This window comes from Pholcus phalangioides, unplaced genomic scaffold, assembly GCF_987345545.1.
Source record: "Pholcus phalangioides strain wild (caught in Gottingen) unplaced genomic scaffold, Ppha-v1.0 ptg000041l_1, whole genome shotgun sequence".
Lineage (NCBI taxonomy): Eukaryota > Metazoa > Arthropoda > Arachnida > Araneae > Pholcidae > Pholcus > Pholcus phalangioides.
In genome coordinates, this window is record NW_028301627.1 from 137656 (window position 1) to 156210 (window position 18555).

The following is an 18555-nucleotide window of genomic DNA, read 5'->3' on the forward strand; positions in this document are numbered from 1 at the left end:
CAGCTATTCATCACTAACACTGTTCTCAATTTTTAGTTAATGACCAATTCATCTGAAGTTGAAAGTCTTATTGTTCAGTATATTATAAATGAGAGGAACACAAATGATATCAAAGGTAACAAAACAGACTAAACATGAATAAAATTACTGACATGAAATTCACCATCACTACAAATCAAATAATTTTACATTGTGTATATATATTTGATAGACACGACATAAATCTTTCTTAAAAAAATTATAAATAAAAGCAGCGAAACCCAAACATTCACAACATGTATTTGGCAAAGAGTATAATTTATCACTTGGAATCTTCAAGACTAGAGTGACGAATAGCGATAGCACAAGAAAATTAAATAGATTAAAAAATAGGTATTTCTTCAGCCTTTATACAGTATAGAACAGTATAAGAAAAACCAGATTAATGCTCTGATATGATGAATGAGAAATTCAAAATCAATAATAGATAAAATTATAAAAACACATTTTTCTTCAGCGCTATTACAGTAAAAGAAAAAAAAATTATACTGTTTGCTGATGTAACAAGAATGGCAAATTTAAAATCAATTATTTTTAACAACACTATTACACGGTTTTTACACAAATTCGGATTTACAGTAATTGAGAAAAAAGTTGAGTAGGCTATAACACCTTTTCCCCTTAAAATATAACAACCACCTTCAATATTGTGAAGATTTCCACCAAATAAATATGTAACATTTTCTCACACGCAGTAAACTACACCTTCTAGCCAGGAGGATGACTCTCAACGCACGACCCTCTGTAGAAAGATAATTAAAAAGAATTTGACAAAGTCTGCAGGCTACTGTGTTTCTACCAAAAACCATATTATGGTATTGGAACTCACATTTCAACCGTACATAAATAAAATCGCCAGTTGGTTTCTGATGAGCTAATATTTCCTAAGTATCATTTGGTTCAACGGGTATTTAGAACTGCAACAGCATCAGTAATGCTGTGCACTTGATACATTACTAGGAATGTTTAAAGGTGGTGCCACACACTAATCTGACCTGTCAATAACATGGTGAATTCCAATTCGTGAGAATTGTCAGAGAATGACAACAACAAAGCTGAATGCACTATATTACTAATGACCACATTACGTTAGAGTAGTGTGTGTAGGTGTCCTTTTACAGAAGCTGGATCTGAAACAGATTGTGTATTTTGCGAAGGAAAATAATTTCCCTTTATTTCTTCATTTATGTATGCCAACAATAATTGTTTTTTCAGCATCTCTGCAATTATGTATGTCAACAATAATTGTTGGCATACGTAATTGCTGAGATGCTGAAAAAACCTTGACGCTTTCAAAATTATAACGAAAAATATTTCTGTAATTGATTAAAGTTCATTATTAGCATAGTCAATGATAATTTTGTAATTAATGAAGAAAATATGGAAAAGATTTTTTCCTTCGGAATCAATGGAAGAAATAATTTTAGAAATAATAAAAATTCATGTTTAATGAAAATTTTCAAAATTAAGAATTCTCAATAAATTGGGACTCATTAAGATGCCACTGTATATGACATTAAGTCCTGCATCTGGATAGTGTATATATCTTACAATTCTAAATACTACAGTATGAGGTTGGGGGCCCGCAATATCTGTAAAGTTGGCCCCCTGGCTCCACGCTATTCCGAAACCTTACTTCTGAAAAAATAATAAAAATTACTTCAGAATGTTCCATCAGAAACTACAAAAAGATTTTTCAGAGGTAATGTGAGAGGGCCTTAGTAGCAGACGAGAAAAACATTGCAAGATGACCCAATTGTGTCAAGTTGATTTGGCAAACTTAAAAACTGATCTGAAAAAAATTGTTTCCAATGGGGTATCCATTCATTTCTCTAGAAAACCAGCTATTACAAATCCAGCAGGACCTATGACATGTTACATATAAGGAGCACCCTGGCTCAATCACTGGTGTATTACGCCTTTCTTTCTCGCTACAAAGGAAGTCTTATGTAAGTCATCTGAACATGCTTGTGGCAATCCAATCACCAGGGTTTAACCTATGGTCGCGTTTTTCGTAAAATGCGAAAGAAAATCTTAGAATGCGAAAGTAATAGTAGCCACTTTCGCAAAAATGCATACAGGAGGTACAAAACGAGTAGATATCCAACCATCAATCAATAGCATTGTAGTTATTTTGCTAAGACTTTTCCCCATTTGCTTTTTTGTGAAAGGAATTTTTTTATCTAGCTTAAACCCTGCCAATAGCACAGGAAACACCATAATTCTCCCAGATCATGTGGGTTGATAGCTCGGAAGTTTCGCAGACTATATATAACACCAGTCATAACCTTTGCATAGATTTTTTTCCTTTTAAAACTATACAAAATGCTAAAATCTGGAATGCAAATGAAATACTCAAAAAAAGTTACAGAAAAATAGAAAATGAAATAGAAACTTGACCAGCAAAAAGTTCGGAAAAATAAAGTCTGTACATTATTCTTCCATTCATGTAACACCCTTTGAAATATACATGTGCGAATTAAAAAGAAAGGCACTTACAAAGGATTGGAATTAACACGTTCTTGACAGTCACATTTTCAACAATATCAGCAGCATTTTAACAGATTCAACAAGCACTTGGAAATTGTATACAACACTGTTGCCTAACCCTATGCCATATAAAACACTTTTCATGAGAAGCAAACGTGTCGTTAACAGTGAATTATAACGAACACAACATAATTTTAGGAATATTAAGCCATCATTGTTCAGAAGATTTCTGAAAGAAACTAGACTACGACGGCTTTACATTTAAAACTATATGTATTGTTTCTTGAATGATGAGTGCAAAAAGCCTCAATTTTCATTAAACAATATGAATATCTCAACCTACAGAAATGCAGTAAACAAAAAAAAAATCTGGGCTTTCTGGTCACAGTTTGCAAAAATTATGCAATGTTTCGCTTGCAACTGTCATGTTGGGCATCTTCGGAGGTGCTGCAGGAGAATGTCTGAAACAAGAGCATTCTAATCCTAAGGTACAATGGGACAAACATTTTCTGATGTGCATAACATGTGATTTTCTTCTCCACTGTTAGTTACAAAGATCTTTATAAAATACCCCTGAAAAATCACTGCAGGTAAAATGGGAGGAAAAAGTACTTTTTTTGAACATGAGACAACAGCCCAGAATCTACACAGCACATATGAAAGCCTTCAACAATATTTCAACCCATAAAATATAGATTTTCCACGTTTGAACGCATTTCAGTTAGAAAAATTCAAAATTTTCCACAAGGTAAGAATGGTAACACATACATTTTTGTTAAAAATCAACACTATACAGGGTAATAAATTATTGAGCTAAAAAACATCTGACCAAGACAAAAAAAAAAGATAAAATAGAATATTCTAGGCGCAGACATAAATTGCAAATTGATTCAATTTTATACGTGAATACCACATGACTATTGTGTGGCATCTTATTCCATTCATATCAATTGACGTTACAACTCCGAGGGTGTCTAACCTTTTTGGTTTTTTGGGCCATATTGAAAACTGTTTAGAAAATCTTTGGAGAAAGCATTTCGAACACGTTGGAAGGAAAAACTTTCGAAATGAATCCTAATGAGAGCATTTTGAAGTCATTTTAAAGATAAAAGTCTAGGGCCACATTTAGATGGAAAAAAAGTGTTTTGAAGAGGGAAAAAACATATTTAGATCAAAATCGGATTTGGGCAAAGATGTGCAACCTTTTCAGTCTGAAAAGATCGCAAGCTTGAAATTGGTATCTATAGAGTAACCATATGATCAGTATGTTTTATGGCATCATTTTGGCTGTCTCAACTGCCTTATAAAATTTTTATCCTACACTGAAATTGAGGATTGAGATTTTTTTTCATAACTCATAATTATGATTAAAATTATCATAATTAATTATAGTCATAAATATATCTCGCTTATTTGCCAACCATATTTGCCTAATAAGTAATTTTTTGATGAACTACATTTTAATCCATTGCGACTTTCAGTAGCTTTCTATTTCTCTCCCCCATGATTGATTTTCAGCAATTTTACGATAGTTGGCAACTTTACTTGCCTTTGACAAATTTTTTTTGGCTATAAATGGCACACATTCACAATTTTTCAAATTTTATTAATTTTTACAACCTTTAACAAATCTTTTGGCAATAATCTGTGATGTCTTGTATGAATTCCGATAGTGTTTTTTTTATGAAGGAAATATAGGCCAACCTTTTATTACTGATACTTTGGGAACATGTGCAAGCAGGATGCAAACCCTTAGTGGACAATATGTCATCTGCAGGTCGGAGGTTGTGCATCCCCCATTTTGGGCCTCATTGGGGGAAAAACTGTTTAGAAATGCAAATGAGAGCTGATGTGAGAATTTTGAAGCCATTATAAATGTAAAAAAAGTTACAGCTCCAATTTTCCTTTTTTTTTATGGTAGATTTCAATTTACCAAAATGGTGGTAACAATATATCAAAACAATGTCAGTTTGAAAGTGCTTATTGGGCCACAATGTTAGACACATGGGTTAGACATCCTCGGTATAACCTGTATCAAAACAGGGAATAATTGTATATATAAACAGGCAATTAAAACTCATCAACAGTATCAAGAACAAATTATGAACAGAATTTCACCATAACATTTAGCCTTAAAAAAAAGAACACCCTCAAGATTCAATCTAAAATATCAAAGAAAATATAAATGTAGAAACAAGAAATAAAAAAAAGACTAACGAAACTCTAATAAAATGCATTTTATAAATGTCCATGTAGAAGTAGACAACACTAGATTAAAGAAAAGACGAATGAAAAAATTTCTATAATGAAATTCAAATATACAATAACTACAACAACTCGCTAAAAAAAGAACTACGGTGAGATTGTTTAGTGAAAAAAAGGAATATATTAATTGTATATATATATATGCATAAATATATATATATGATATATTCTATTTTACATTTCCGAGAAGTATATGTATAATGGCGGATTCTTATTATATAAAACGAACAAAAAATGTTCTGAAAAGAAATGGACAATATAATATATCATGTACTTTATATTAACGAACACACGAACAAGCCACTTTTGAGCGAGCACAGGTGGGCTGGCAACAACGTTATGTTGGCGATTAGAAAATTGGAACAACTTTGCCTGAACATGAATCACTTGGTGCTCAGAGATTTTGCACTCGTCTCTGTGCTTGACATTATAGGAATGGGTTGCTTGTGTGTGAGGTCTTCTGTGGAATGTTGGTAACTTTGTCGTTCTTCTGAAAAGGAACAACAGGGCATTAACTAAAAAAGAATATTCTCACTCAAAGCTTGATAAGATTTAAAAACAGTGATTTTATATATATATATATATATATATATATATATATATATATATACGGGGTGATTATAAAAAGACTATCCTGACATATAGGCCCGTAACTATCATACCATTCACAGAAACTGAATGAAATTTCGGCATAAGGTATTTTGAGGTATGCGCTCAAGAATGATATGGAAAACAACAGTGTCACTAACAGTTACGGTTACAGTGAGAAAATTTCGAAAATATTAAATGGCAACACCAAGTTTTTTTGTATAGGAATGCGATCTCCATACTGAAAAACACTAAATAGCGTTGGAATGGCACCTGTAGCACGAAAATCCCCGGAGCTAGGCAAGGAAAAAGTAAAAAGGACTTTGCCGTGCACCAGAGCATTAATGTTCGTTTCATTCGTCACACAGTTTCTTCAGCTGAGATCCCAGCCTGATTAGTCCTCCACAAGGTCATGTGGAAAACACAATAAAATGCTTTATTTTATGCTGCTTCTCTGTCCTTATTGGTTGTCCTCACTTTTAGCCTATCTACCGCCGGTGATGTTCATGCTACAGTTGCCGTTCGAACGCTATTTAGGGTTTTTCACAATGGAGATCGCATTCCAATACAAAAAACTTGGTGTTGCCATTTGATATTTTCGAAATTTTCTCACTGTAACCGTAACTGTTATAGTGACACTGTTGTTTTCCATATCATTCTTGAGCGCATACATCAAAATGCCTTATGCCAAAATTTCATTCAGTTTCTGTGAATGGTATGATAGTTAGGGGCCCATATGTCAGGATAGTTTTTTTTATAATCACCCTGTATATATCAGTTAAATGCACCACCGTGAACAACGAAATAGCTAGGATGTCAAGAAACGAGGGCTGACACAGCGCCCTCTTTTTTTTAATAATTGACAACAATTTGAACAAAAAGTTGGTTTTGCCACTCAAAGATGGAGAAGGCTGAATGAACGCCAGATCTTTGCCACTAGACTTTCGGCAACATGTTGCTACCAAGATATCTTTCAGTCCAGCTTTGTGGCAGAATCCGAAACAATTTATTTTTGATGCAGCCACGAAGTTGGTCTGGAAGAGATTTTGGCAACAAGATAAGTCCAATGACGTTCATTCAGCCTTTTCGAGTGACAAAACCAACTTTTTGTTCAAATTGGTGTCTAATCATTAAAATAGCTGGATTTAAAACAGCAATTGACTAACAATTATAACAAAATCCTGCTTGTGCTCAAAGATGGCAGATAAGTCAGCCTAGGATTTCAAGCAGCTCTAGGAATTGTGCCTTCTATTGTTCATTATCCAACAATTTATTTAACAAAAGAGATGTACAAGCATACATATAGAAACAGAGGCAACTTTTCATCCAAGGTGAATATGACTGTCACATACTGGATGATGGGTTATTGATTTAAGAAAAGTACAATATGTGAAGGGGGGAAATACCTATATATAACCACTTGTACATAAACACAAATATAAATGGGGAGGAAAATTGATAGTTAAATATGAAATAATATATGGGTGAAGGGGAAAAACAATAGTAACATCATTGTGGCAACGCGTGGTAGGTGCATTTTAAATATCAAAATTAGAAATAATAAGTATGATTTGAATAATTGATCTACTGTCGGAAAGGCAAAATATTCAAGATGTTGATAAATAAAATGGGAGGAAATCAATTACTTCAATTAATTTGGGGAGGTAAATTCTTTAAAAAAACAAAAGACAATGAATACTTAACCAACTCGCGGTTCTAGGGTGTTGAGAAAATCTACTTGAAAAGGGTTCAGGTAATTGCCACAAAACTACTTCAAAAAATTCTAACCATTTTTCCTTCCCCCCTGTACAAACAGCGGGTTATATGATTTAGTCTTGTGTGGTTTAAAATTTTTGTTCCGCCTACTGTTGAATGCTTCTTTGTAGGAGAGGAAAAGAAAAGGTATGTATTCCCATAAAAGAATTCAACCTAAGTACAATACTTGGCTTTTGTGGACTCGCCTTTTCCCCATTCCTCTACTAATATTTTTCAAGTAAAGATCTGGGCTAAATAGAACTGATTACACGAGCGCTGATTTGAACTTAAATTATTTTACTTAAAAATTTCCCATCTGATATGAATTCAAATGTCAGCCTTCATTCATACACAGGGACGCAACTAGGGGGGGAGCAGGCGGGTATTGTGTTGCAGGCACTGGACCCGGGGGGAGGGGGGTGCAAATTTTATTCTGAAACCTCTCCAACATTACAAGGGGGGCGTAAAAATGTACGCTTGCCCCGGGTGACCAAGCATCTAGTTGCGGTCCTGTTCATACACATGTATAGAAGACTAATCAAATCTTACCTCCTTTCAATTACAGTACCGACATTGAACAATATTTCTGATTCTCTGAAATGTTTCATTTCCTTCTTCTTTCCCCCCTTCCCCACTAACACCCTCTTTTGTAATCTACATTACGAGATATACCTATGCAACTTACGTTACTGAAATTTCTAATTACAGTATATACATTTCGTTTTTTTTTTATATCCTGTGTATGTAATATGGCAAATGTAAAATAACATGAGATGGCATGGGGCCCACTCCAATTGCTTTTAAAATATACCTCCATGCTAATGTGTGTACATTCATCCTAGAAGCTTTACTCCACCTCCCAACCCCATCTCATCTGTAATCACAAAATTTATAAATCACGACAGTACCCAATTGTCCGGGGGAAATATGTAAAATTTTTGTTAGTTTTTTTTTTTTTGACACAAAATAAGGTGTTTCAGACTGCCGCAAAGCTGGGCTGAAAGAGATCTCGGCAACGAGATAAGTCCAGTTGGCAAAGTTCTGGCATTCATTCATTCATTGTCTATTTAGGAAATCAAGCAGCTGGTTTTTTTTATACATTTTTCAATTATTTGAGAAAACTGGAAGTATTGATATTGGTCTTAATTTGTTAAATCATTACTATATCATGCTTTATATATGGGATGGACTAGAGAGTATGTAAAATCATGGTAGAATATTCCATTCAATACAGAATGATCAATTAAATTTTTTATTGTAAGTATTCTGCAATTTTAATCATTTTTGGGAGTCAATCCACCATAACCACTTGCTTTATTTTCCTTTAAATCCATTATAACATGTTTTAATTGTTCTTTATTTATATCAGCATGAAACATGGAATTGATCAAATTGTTAGTAGCATTATTTTCTTCCAAACAATTGGGTACAAAAATTATTTTGTTCATTAGTATTTAAATTCCTTGTAATAAAGTCATTATTACGTGTGATTAAACTTTCATATCCATTGGATCTTGAAAGTTTGGAAGTACGTTATGTCCAATATTTTTGTTTAAAATATTTTCATTTATGTATTTCCATAATTGGTAAGAGTAAGTATGCAAATTGGTAGGCAGGAATTTTTAACTGGTAGAAAGGGCTCCTCAGAAAAATCATTTTCTCAAAGTCCCCCCCCCCCCTGATTCTGTCAAAATAAGTCAAGTTAAATTTATAGAAATTACACAAAATCTTATTCCAAAAACTCAGCATTAACGTGATCTATAGTTACAATATTATCAGTTTCTATACTTGTGCCACCCTTTTGATGAATATTTTCAACTTACATACAATCAATCAAAAATTTTGGGATTTTCTGCCAGATGCTGGAAAAAAATTGTACATAAAAACACATTTTGGAAACTTTATGTAATGCCCCTTTTCTCTTGATGCCACTTGCTTATTTTGCTTAATGGTCAATCCGGCCCGACTGTATAACGATTGATTTGCAAGTGGTTGTCAAAGAGGTAATGTTGAAAATACAAAAAATGTTTAGCTATAGCAAGTAGAAAATTAGAAAGTTGTTGCTGTATTACGTCAAAAAACTTGCCTAATACAAATACTGAAGTTACAACAGGCCAACTAATACTTAACCGTACGTGCACCTTATACACATTCCTCATAGAACTTTTCAACAAATTGGTACATGCTGGAACATACTTTGCTTGCGTGCATGCATGGGTCTCATAATTGTCAGAGTTGTGTTTGTTTCGTATCTTCCTGCCATCTGTCTTCTATGTTTTGCAGTAAAAATGGTAAATGCTTGAATTTTCATGTTATATGAGTATCCCGTTGAGGGCCCGCCTGCTCTCTGCGAAGAGACTTTCTCGAATGGGGGACCAGGTCCCATTCACAAGAACAGGCAAATTACCCATTTAATTCCGCGTTACAGACTAAGTTCATTAATGAACACATTTTTTCAAGATTGGCAATAACGTTCAACTTTAACCATGAAACTGACCAATTTGCATAAATATCAGGTGCATGTAAGACACTATATTTCATTTCAAAACCAAGGCAAAGTTTTCATTTAGTTGTTCACCTGATCATAGTTATGACTTTCCAACATAGTTTCTGAAAGAACCTATAATTACAGAATAGGTGCACATCAATATTGTCTGCTCACCACAATCACATGAAAAAGGTTGGAGACACCCCTAGAAGCTGTGAAACAAACTTTGTGAAACACTCCCAAAAGATGTGTAGCTATAGGCATAAAGTTATTCAAAATGTTGGGGGCTCAGTTTCAATATAATGATGCGTCGTATATTAGAAGTTTGTACAATCATACAGATCAAAATGTCGTACAAATGCAAAAATCGTTTTACTGAAATTTTTTGAAAATGACCCCTCCTCTTCTCCAGCCATATCTCTTTTTTAAAGAATTTAAAAGTTTTAATTCAAAATCATTGGTTTCTATTTCTGTGAAAAAAAATTGCAGTAGGCTGTGTGTCGTGATCAAGGTCGCAAGTTTCAACATGAACATTTTTTTTGTGCCTTGAATCTCATTGTCAGTACTTTCTTTCAAAAAGAACACACTGACCAGGATCTATCCGATTTGCCCAATTTTAGCCATTGCCCCCTGTGAAGGGGCAGAACCGTGTCACAGAAAACTTTTATACACAATACACAGCATTGTCGCTACTGACAATGATATTGGTATCATCGGATTTGTCTTTGAAATAGCTAATAGACGATACCAATATCGTCTATTGACATTGCAAACTTCTCGAGATAAAGAACAAAATAATTTTGCTATGAAAGCAGGACGCGAGCCTGGTGTCCAGACCAGGAAAGCTATTTATTTAAACCAGAGTAGTACCCAGGGCCACAACTAGACACTTGGTCAGCCGGGACAAGCACGCTCCCCAGATGTTTTATGATACCCCCCCTCTGGCCCGGCGCACCAGACCAGTCTGCTCTCTATAGTTGTGGCTCTGGTAGTACCATTTCAGATTTGTCTTAAAAATGCCTATCATTGGCTTATATTTGCATTGCAAAGCCGGGCCATTCACTTACACAAGACACTTACCAGGCCACAGGCTTCCAAATGTTTAGAACGACTGACCTATAGTCGTCTCCCCGTATTCGTGGGGATTACGTTCCCGGGGTGACAGCAAATACAGAAATCCGTGAATAACCAAAACCATAGGTTTTTTTGTATGTCTCGTTTATTGACCATCGTGAGAAAGAGCAGGGTGACACAGAGGTAGAAGGAAATGCAAAAGAGGGTGCAGTGATTGTTGGCGATATTTTCTGAAAGAACATTTCTGTGTGCCGTTTCTTCTTCATATCATCAAGTATGTTGGAGTATGTTTTTTGACATGGCTTCCTCTACTAATTTTTCCACATGTGATGAACGTAAAATATAGGGATCTATGTCATGAAAATAATCGATTGCTGATTTGAGCTTGCAAAGCCTTTCAGCTATGTTAATTGTGTTGAACTTGTCTTCTGAGTTCTTTATGTCGATCTTCATCTGGTACAGCTTCAGTTGTTGACCAGTCAGCTGCATTAATTCCTCTTTGTTCAATCCAGTATCAAAAGAACTTTGAATAGCATGTATTCACTCTCAAGGTACAGCATGACTTCTGGAATGAAACACTGTTTAATCCAATCCAGGGAAAGTGTTTTTATACTCCAAGCCTTTTTATTGTTCATCCAAAATACTGGGAGCTTTGGCTTATCCTTCCCTTCAATGCTCACGGATTCGCAGATTTGAAAATTGGATGTTGGGCTTTATCATGCACCATATGCATTTGCACAAAACAACGTAGTAAGTCTATCTCTACTTACCTTAAAACCAAGAGCTCGCCTTTTCTCTTGCTTAACTTCTTTGCTGCATTTTCTTCCAAAATACTGTAGTTTCATTAGCGTTAAACACCTGCTGATGTGCACAACTCTTCTCTTCAATAAGTTTCTACAAAGTCTTTCGAAATTTTCTAGCTGCCTCCTGGTCAGCAGAGACTTGATCACCAATGATTTTCACATTGCATGATCCGAATCGTTTCTTAAACCTATCAAACAACCTTTACTAGCGTAAAATTTTGATGAAATAGACGTTTCACCAGCCTTGTGGAAGAGCAAAAATTTTTGCATTTTCTGTTAAAATATTACAATCAATTGGAATACATTTTTGTATCAGTATTGTACCCCCAAAAACAGCATTTTCTGTACGAGAAACACGTGGACAGTTTTGACTGCCAAGAGTGCAACTACAGCTACGGCTGAACGAATTTCAGATTCTATTTTCTTAATATATCTCACAGTAGATTCGTTGATTTCGTAATGGCGGACCATAGCAGGTATTGACTTACTTTCACCAAGCATAGTTAATATATCCAATTTTTCTTGTCAAGTTTTCACTTTTGTCTTTTCAAAGCCTTACAAGTAGCATTAGAAGAATGAGCCATCCTAAACAAGCACAACTCAAATTTTGTAAACATAATACGTGAATGACAATTGCTGAGTGTGGTCAAAAGAAAATTCCCAATAAACAAAAAAAAACCATAAATGTGGAAACCGTGAATACGGGGGGGGGGGGGGGGGGCGACTGCACTACAAAGGCTGCAACTAGATAGGTACTTGGTCAGCACGGGTAAGCACACATTTTTTAATGTTGAATGATAGGTGGGAAATTTGCTCCTCCTATTGCCCGCGTCCATGGCAGCAGACCCACCTGCTTCCCTCTAGTTACAGCTCTGTCTGAGGAACTAATCTTTCTTTTTTTATGGCAGCCTAGCCCTCTCACAGCAGTGTGGCACTATATTTCATTTGCTTAAAACTGTCAAGTAGTCAATGCTGTGGCCACTCAGTGTATAATGCAATAAAACCTATCTTTTGGGGACACCAATGGTATAAAAAAATTCTTCTGTAAAAAAGGAGACCATTAATCAGGGGTTTGAAATGCATACTTTTCTTATACAAGGTTAAATTATTATTTGGCCGTAACAGAAGGTGACAGCATTGTCACCCGTTGATGTCCGTTAAGAGGGGTTTTACTGTATAAGAAAAATTAGATTGTTTTCTCACTAAAGCTCCACTGATCTCCAAGGATCCCTAATTAAGAACAGTCTATTTCAAAATGTGCTTAAGCGCATTGCTTGTTAGTTCCATTTTTTATCCATATCTGTGGCAGGGTCCTCTTGACGGCATCATGAGCCCCAGGGCCAAGTGATTTTTTTGAGGCCCTACTTGGCAAATTCCGAAAATATCAAACAGTTGTCATTTTTGTGAGGCCCCTGTTATGTTGTGGTTTCTGGGCTGTGCCCAAGTGGGCCCATGCATTAAGACAGCACTGATCTGTGGCAATCATAATTTTAAATCGATGAAAAAATTTAAAAGTTGGCAACTCACAAGCTGGGATTTTTGGTGGGTTTCTAGATTAAAAATGTCCCCCGCCCCCCGTTCAGTAAATTTATGTAAAAAATAAAACAATAGAATTTGTACCCCTTCACCCTTCTTAGCTCTCTACATAGTAGGCCACGCATCGGGTAATTGTTATTGCCTCAAGCTGGAGCCCTGTCACCACCACCCTCGGGAAGAGGGGGTGGACATGGCATCCATCCCAAGAAAGTAGTGAGATGAGCAGGCCTAGACATAATACGAGTTCCCAAAAATCCTCCTAAAATAATGGTTCTCAATCTTTTTAAACCCTGGCCCAATGAATTAAATTTCTACGAGTCTACGGCCTGGTCTGCAATAATTTACTCGTTCATAAAGTAATAAAAAATTAACAACCAATTACTTTTTAATTCAGTGCAAACTAATTGATTAGTTAATTAAAACCATTTACACAAACTAATTGATTAGTTAATTTAAACACTTAAGAGATTTATGAATTAATTTAAAACCCTTTTAATCTATGAGTTGAATTCATTATCATCTTAAGGTCTTGACGGAGTGTTTGAACATTTTTAGTTTTTGGTACTGTATTAATAACACACAGAAGTCAAAATAGGTACATGTGAATAAAGCGTTTTATCAGCAACTGCCAACATTCTAATTGGAAAATATTATTGATCACAAAGCAATTGAAAGGTCTTAATATTGAATTTAATAGAATAATTTTGCATAGTTTTCATTTACAGTGGGAAATGAGAATCTTGCCATATATTTAAATTTATTTGTGCTGACTTACATCGAAGTAACATTTATTATCACATTTTGTTAATAATTTAGTGTAAACTATATTTTATGACCAAATTTTTTGTATTTAATCTTAGCTAGAAAAAATATAATGATATAAAAAAATTCTACATAGTAACTCACCATAAAAGTCAGCTGAAGAACAGAAAATTGTCAAATTTTGGGTGAAACACTTGTGGCGGGATATTCGCGATACGTGCTCATGTAAATTGTGTAACTTTATAAATTTCAAGTGATTTTTCTACTCTAAAATTTGAAAACTTCTCTAAATTCATAACAAAAACTTATATTTGTGAACCTATCATTTGAATAAATGAATACAACAATGGAAAAAAATCACAACGGAAACTTGCAACGTAATTCACTACATGCAAAGAAAACTGTATCGTACATCACCAGTAATGTTTACCTTGATGACTGATTCAAAATAATATATATTCAGCAGGTACTTCACTGATTAGTCGCTGACATTTGCCATGCATGTCATTTACTTTGTTTATTTCTGAGAACAGGTTAATACGTCCTCCATCGTTATAATTAGACTGCTAAAGATTTTTAGAGGTTTTGCGGCTGGTCAAAAATATCGAAAATTCCCAATCACTCACCAGTTATTCTTTGAACTTATGTGGCTTGGCCTCTGACGAGTAGCACAAATGTAAAATGTGTGTCTGGATCCCCTGTCCTATTGATGCACCCACTGTATCCCTGGAGCAAAGCACAAGAACGCCTCCACACAACCAAAAATTTAGAGAAAGCGGTGGTGTGGGGAATGCCTCTTTATTGCGGCTAAAGACAAGCAATAGTTTCAACAAGGGGCAATAGTTTCCAGAGGGAGGGGGGGGGGGGGAAATTCAAAACGCATAGACGGCAAACGTGGATTTTTCATTCTTTCTTTGTTCAATCATGGCCCTCACAAGGGTGGGATTGACAAGGCTCTAGCCCTGGGGCGATTCACATAATTTTTGTTTTTTTCACGCTATAAATTCACCACAATGGGCCCGCAAAAGATCCCAACCTAGGGGATTTGCTCTAGCATGCGAGAGCCATGTGTGTTCGATACTTACAGAAACAATTAAAAATTTATGTGTATAACAAATTTTTATTTCTGAATCTCTGCTCCGCTCCTTGCAACGAACCGCTTTACAGAGTTCTACGCCATTTCAATCAGACATACCTTGGTATAATGTCACACCTGAGGACCGAATAAATATGAACTTCATTAACAGGGTGATTTACTAACGAGTAAACGTTTTGCCAGTTAAGCTATATAGCGGGACTAAGAAACTGACATTATAGGCGTGTTGATGTTAAGAGTGGTTGAAGTGAAGGCCCGTTTACAAGCGGTAGATGATTTAGTTGGTAACTAAATTTTAAGTTGCCAAGTATGATACAATGTATACAGACGATAAGGACCATTTACCCGGCTTTAGTTGGCAAGTGCACAAGTGATTTAGTGAAATAAAAATGGTTCTATTCAAAAAAAAAATCTCATAATGTGGCTCTGATCACAGTATTTGTAAGTTCTACCGGATCATCATCCATTGTTGCGGAAGCTATGAGCTTTGAAAAAAAAACCCCACCTCTTTGAATGCCAGATATATAAAAAATCATCATTATTCTCCCGCAAGTTGCATCTCTCTCCCTCCATTGGTTAGATTCTAATGTAGCGTACATGCGCTAATTGCGCTCGCCTCCTTAAAAATTATCCAATGAGAATCTACTAAACCACTTACATGTAAGTTAAAATTTAGTTACCAACTATATCACTTACCGCGTGTAAACGGGCCTTTATACCAAGGTCTTACTGTATATGAATGATTCCCAGAGGGTGAGCCATCACCCATGAAGGAAGGTTCCACAGTACTCCTGGCTGGAGTCTCGGGAGGAATTTTTCCCACTTTTTTACCATATAATTTCACAACAGATTGAAGGGGGGTGATTGGGAAATCCTGCCCTCGTACCCACAAAACATCCCAATCCAGAAGCCTTGTTTGATGACGTGGGGCCTATTGCTGAGAGATACTTTGCTGATGAATTATATTGAATGTACAATACATTGTACTGTATTTTTATAGGGCTGTGATTCGCAATCTGTTAGTTGCAGCACTTTCTGGGTGCTGTGGACGGGGCCGTAACTAAGAGTAGATTATTGCTGCTGAGTGGGGGGGGGGGGCAGCTGAAACAAATGTAGTTTTACTACCTCCACAGTGTAAAAATCGATGATTTTGAAAGATAGTTTGTTTCCCCTAAAATTTGCCGTCCTCTACAAATTACTGCCGAAGGCCTAAAGTTTTTGTGGTAACATCACAGCGTTTTACACACACCGCACGTTATTTTTCTGTAATGACTGATGACATACTAATATTCAAGTAAAACTTAATTTCTTTGAAGTTAATTCCCTGGCCCGACGGAGTCATTTGAGGCCCCCTCCCAAAAAATTTTGTGAGGGGGCTGAACCCCCAATAATTTCTGAAAAAACAATACAATGCACCCTCCATGGCCCCCACATGGGCAGGGCTGACAGGGCTTCAGCCCTGGGGCCTGGGATAATTATTATTTTTTTGATTTTTCATGCTATAAATTCACTATAGAAGGGCCCTGCGAAAAATCTGGTTTGGGGGCCTGACAAATATTCCAGCCTAGGGGCCCTGCACCAAGATGTGGAGGCCATGGCACCCTCTCTCTCAAGCATATGTGCTTGAGTCCTGTATATTCGGGACGACCAGCAACTTTCAGCCCTTCCCCCTAATGTTTCCATGTGGATGAATCTATGCCCCCCCCCCATATTAGTGGGGCTGACAGGGCCCCAGTCTGGTGGCGCGGGATAATTGTCTTTTATTTTTCATGCTGTAAATTTACTATGTAGAGGGCCGTGAAAAGTCTGGCTAGGGGCCCGCTAAAAGATATGCCGTGGCATATCACGACTAAGCTCTTTACAGGAGCAATACATCCAAGTGAGAATATTATTAATCAATTGAATTATTTTTGCGGTGAATAAATACTGAAAAGTGCATTTTTTGGTGGTACTAACAATGCGAATCAGAAAAGATGCTAACAGCAACAGAAATTTCAGGGCATGTGATAATGTTGCCTCTCAATATAACAATCCCTCCACAATGATATTTTTTCTTGGTCCGCGATTGTTATATCGAGTCTTCACTGCATTTCATTTAGCTATTGTTTATTTGTCTGTGTTATTAGTCATACAGTATTTTGCCAAAAATGTTTCGGCCCTGGTTCCAGAACTTAAGTAAAATATGGCTCTCGGAGTGTACTTGTTTCGGTGGTCATTATTGGCCTATTTTTTAACCTTTCTTTTCCTTCTGGTGCATTGTCTGAAAGATTCCTTCTTCAAGGGTCACATTCAAACAAGAGATGCTTCTGAGTTTTCCGACAGCAGGAACAAGAAAGAACCAAAGCACCTCCATCCCATATTGTCTCCTGATACCATCCAGAGATGCATGCCTTCGGGCAGCTATGATTGACAGAGAATGGAGATCAAGTGTCATTGTTGACTGTCAGAAAAATACTACAAATTGTTACAAAAAAAAGCCAAGGACAAGTTGATTGTGATTTAAGAAAGTATTAAAATAAAATTTTGAGCAGATTTTTTTTACTAAACTTTTTTTGAGGCAATTTTTTTTATCAAAAAAATTGTTTTTCAGAGCCAAATATGGGGAAGCGTACTCATGCAAATTTTTGGGGGGCTGAGCCAGTCCTTCAAAATTATTTGAGGGGGCTTGGGCCTGGCCAGATACAAGTTTACACCTATGTGTGTAGCTATGTTGCATACTGTAACAAATTGTTACTTTTGGCATCATTTTGTTTACCAGAATAGCCACGAGTGTACAAAATGCAAAACTGTTGCCATCAGTCAAGTCATGGTGGTTCTGATCATTGAAATATGCGAATGAGATAGGTGGCGCTGTGATCAATGTTAATATATAGCTGGGAGTTTCCCCCCCCTTCTTTCTCAATGTAACTTGCAACCGAGAGAGTAGTTTTCATGCTTATTTTTATACTTTGTTTCAAAATTTTGCTCCTCCATAACAAAGTGTGCCACAAGACCTTTTTGACAACCATGACTAGGGTTACCAGATCCGAAAACTGAAAAAGGAGGATGCCTGTGTGAGCCCGCTTCATGACCTCACGTATCCTAATTTTTCCCACAGATGGTACCACTATTTTGACTAATAAAACTGGCCATAACAATTTTTTCCAACTGTAAAACAGAACTGCTAAAAAAAAAAAAAAAAAAGAGAAAAAAATTCTGGGAATTTCAATGGCTATTGGTGAATTCCTGTGTGGGAAAACAGAAAAACGCATATCAATGAATAAATGTGTTCCAAAAGTGGAGAAAAAAATTTCCCCAGAAAAAAATAAAAATTCCAGATACCTTAAAAGGAGGAAAAAGGGCAAATTTTCTGAAATGTAAGAGGACACTTGAAACTACATAGAAGGAGGCGGTTAGGTAACCCTAGCCATGACAAAAATAAGTTGGAGATTCAGCCGACCAAGTCACCTAAAAGATGGCTCGAAACTACAACAGCTTGAAGGTCAGCACACAATATTTTGTATCTCACGGGACGAGTCTTATTTATATACAGGGTGCATAACAGCTGGCACCGAAAAATTTACTGGTGAACCGTTCATCCCAGAATAAATCAAATTAGAAAAAGTATCCAAATAAGATGTAGATCTCAAATACGTCCTTCATTTATTAAGGAGTTGTAT

At 36.0% G+C, this 18555-nt stretch overlaps 1 protein-coding gene across 3 annotated transcripts in view; it reads right to left on the reverse strand.

The window, feature by feature from the left end:
* Window positions 1–4096: 4096 nt before the first annotated feature.
* LOC149065009 (uncharacterized) overlaps window positions 4097–18555 on the reverse strand; it is a 95486-nt gene continuing 81027 nt past the window's right edge. The window contains exon 8 of one of the 3 annotated variants that reach the window (XM_089254383.1): window positions 4097–5284. In XM_089254383.1, the coding sequence (XP_089110509.1) occupies window positions 5222–5284 (63 nt within the window). In that variant the 3' untranslated portion in view covers window positions 4097–5221. The remainder of the gene's footprint in view (window positions 5285–18555) is intronic. The other 2 variants (XM_089254385.1, XM_089254384.1) reach the window with 2 other exon arrangements.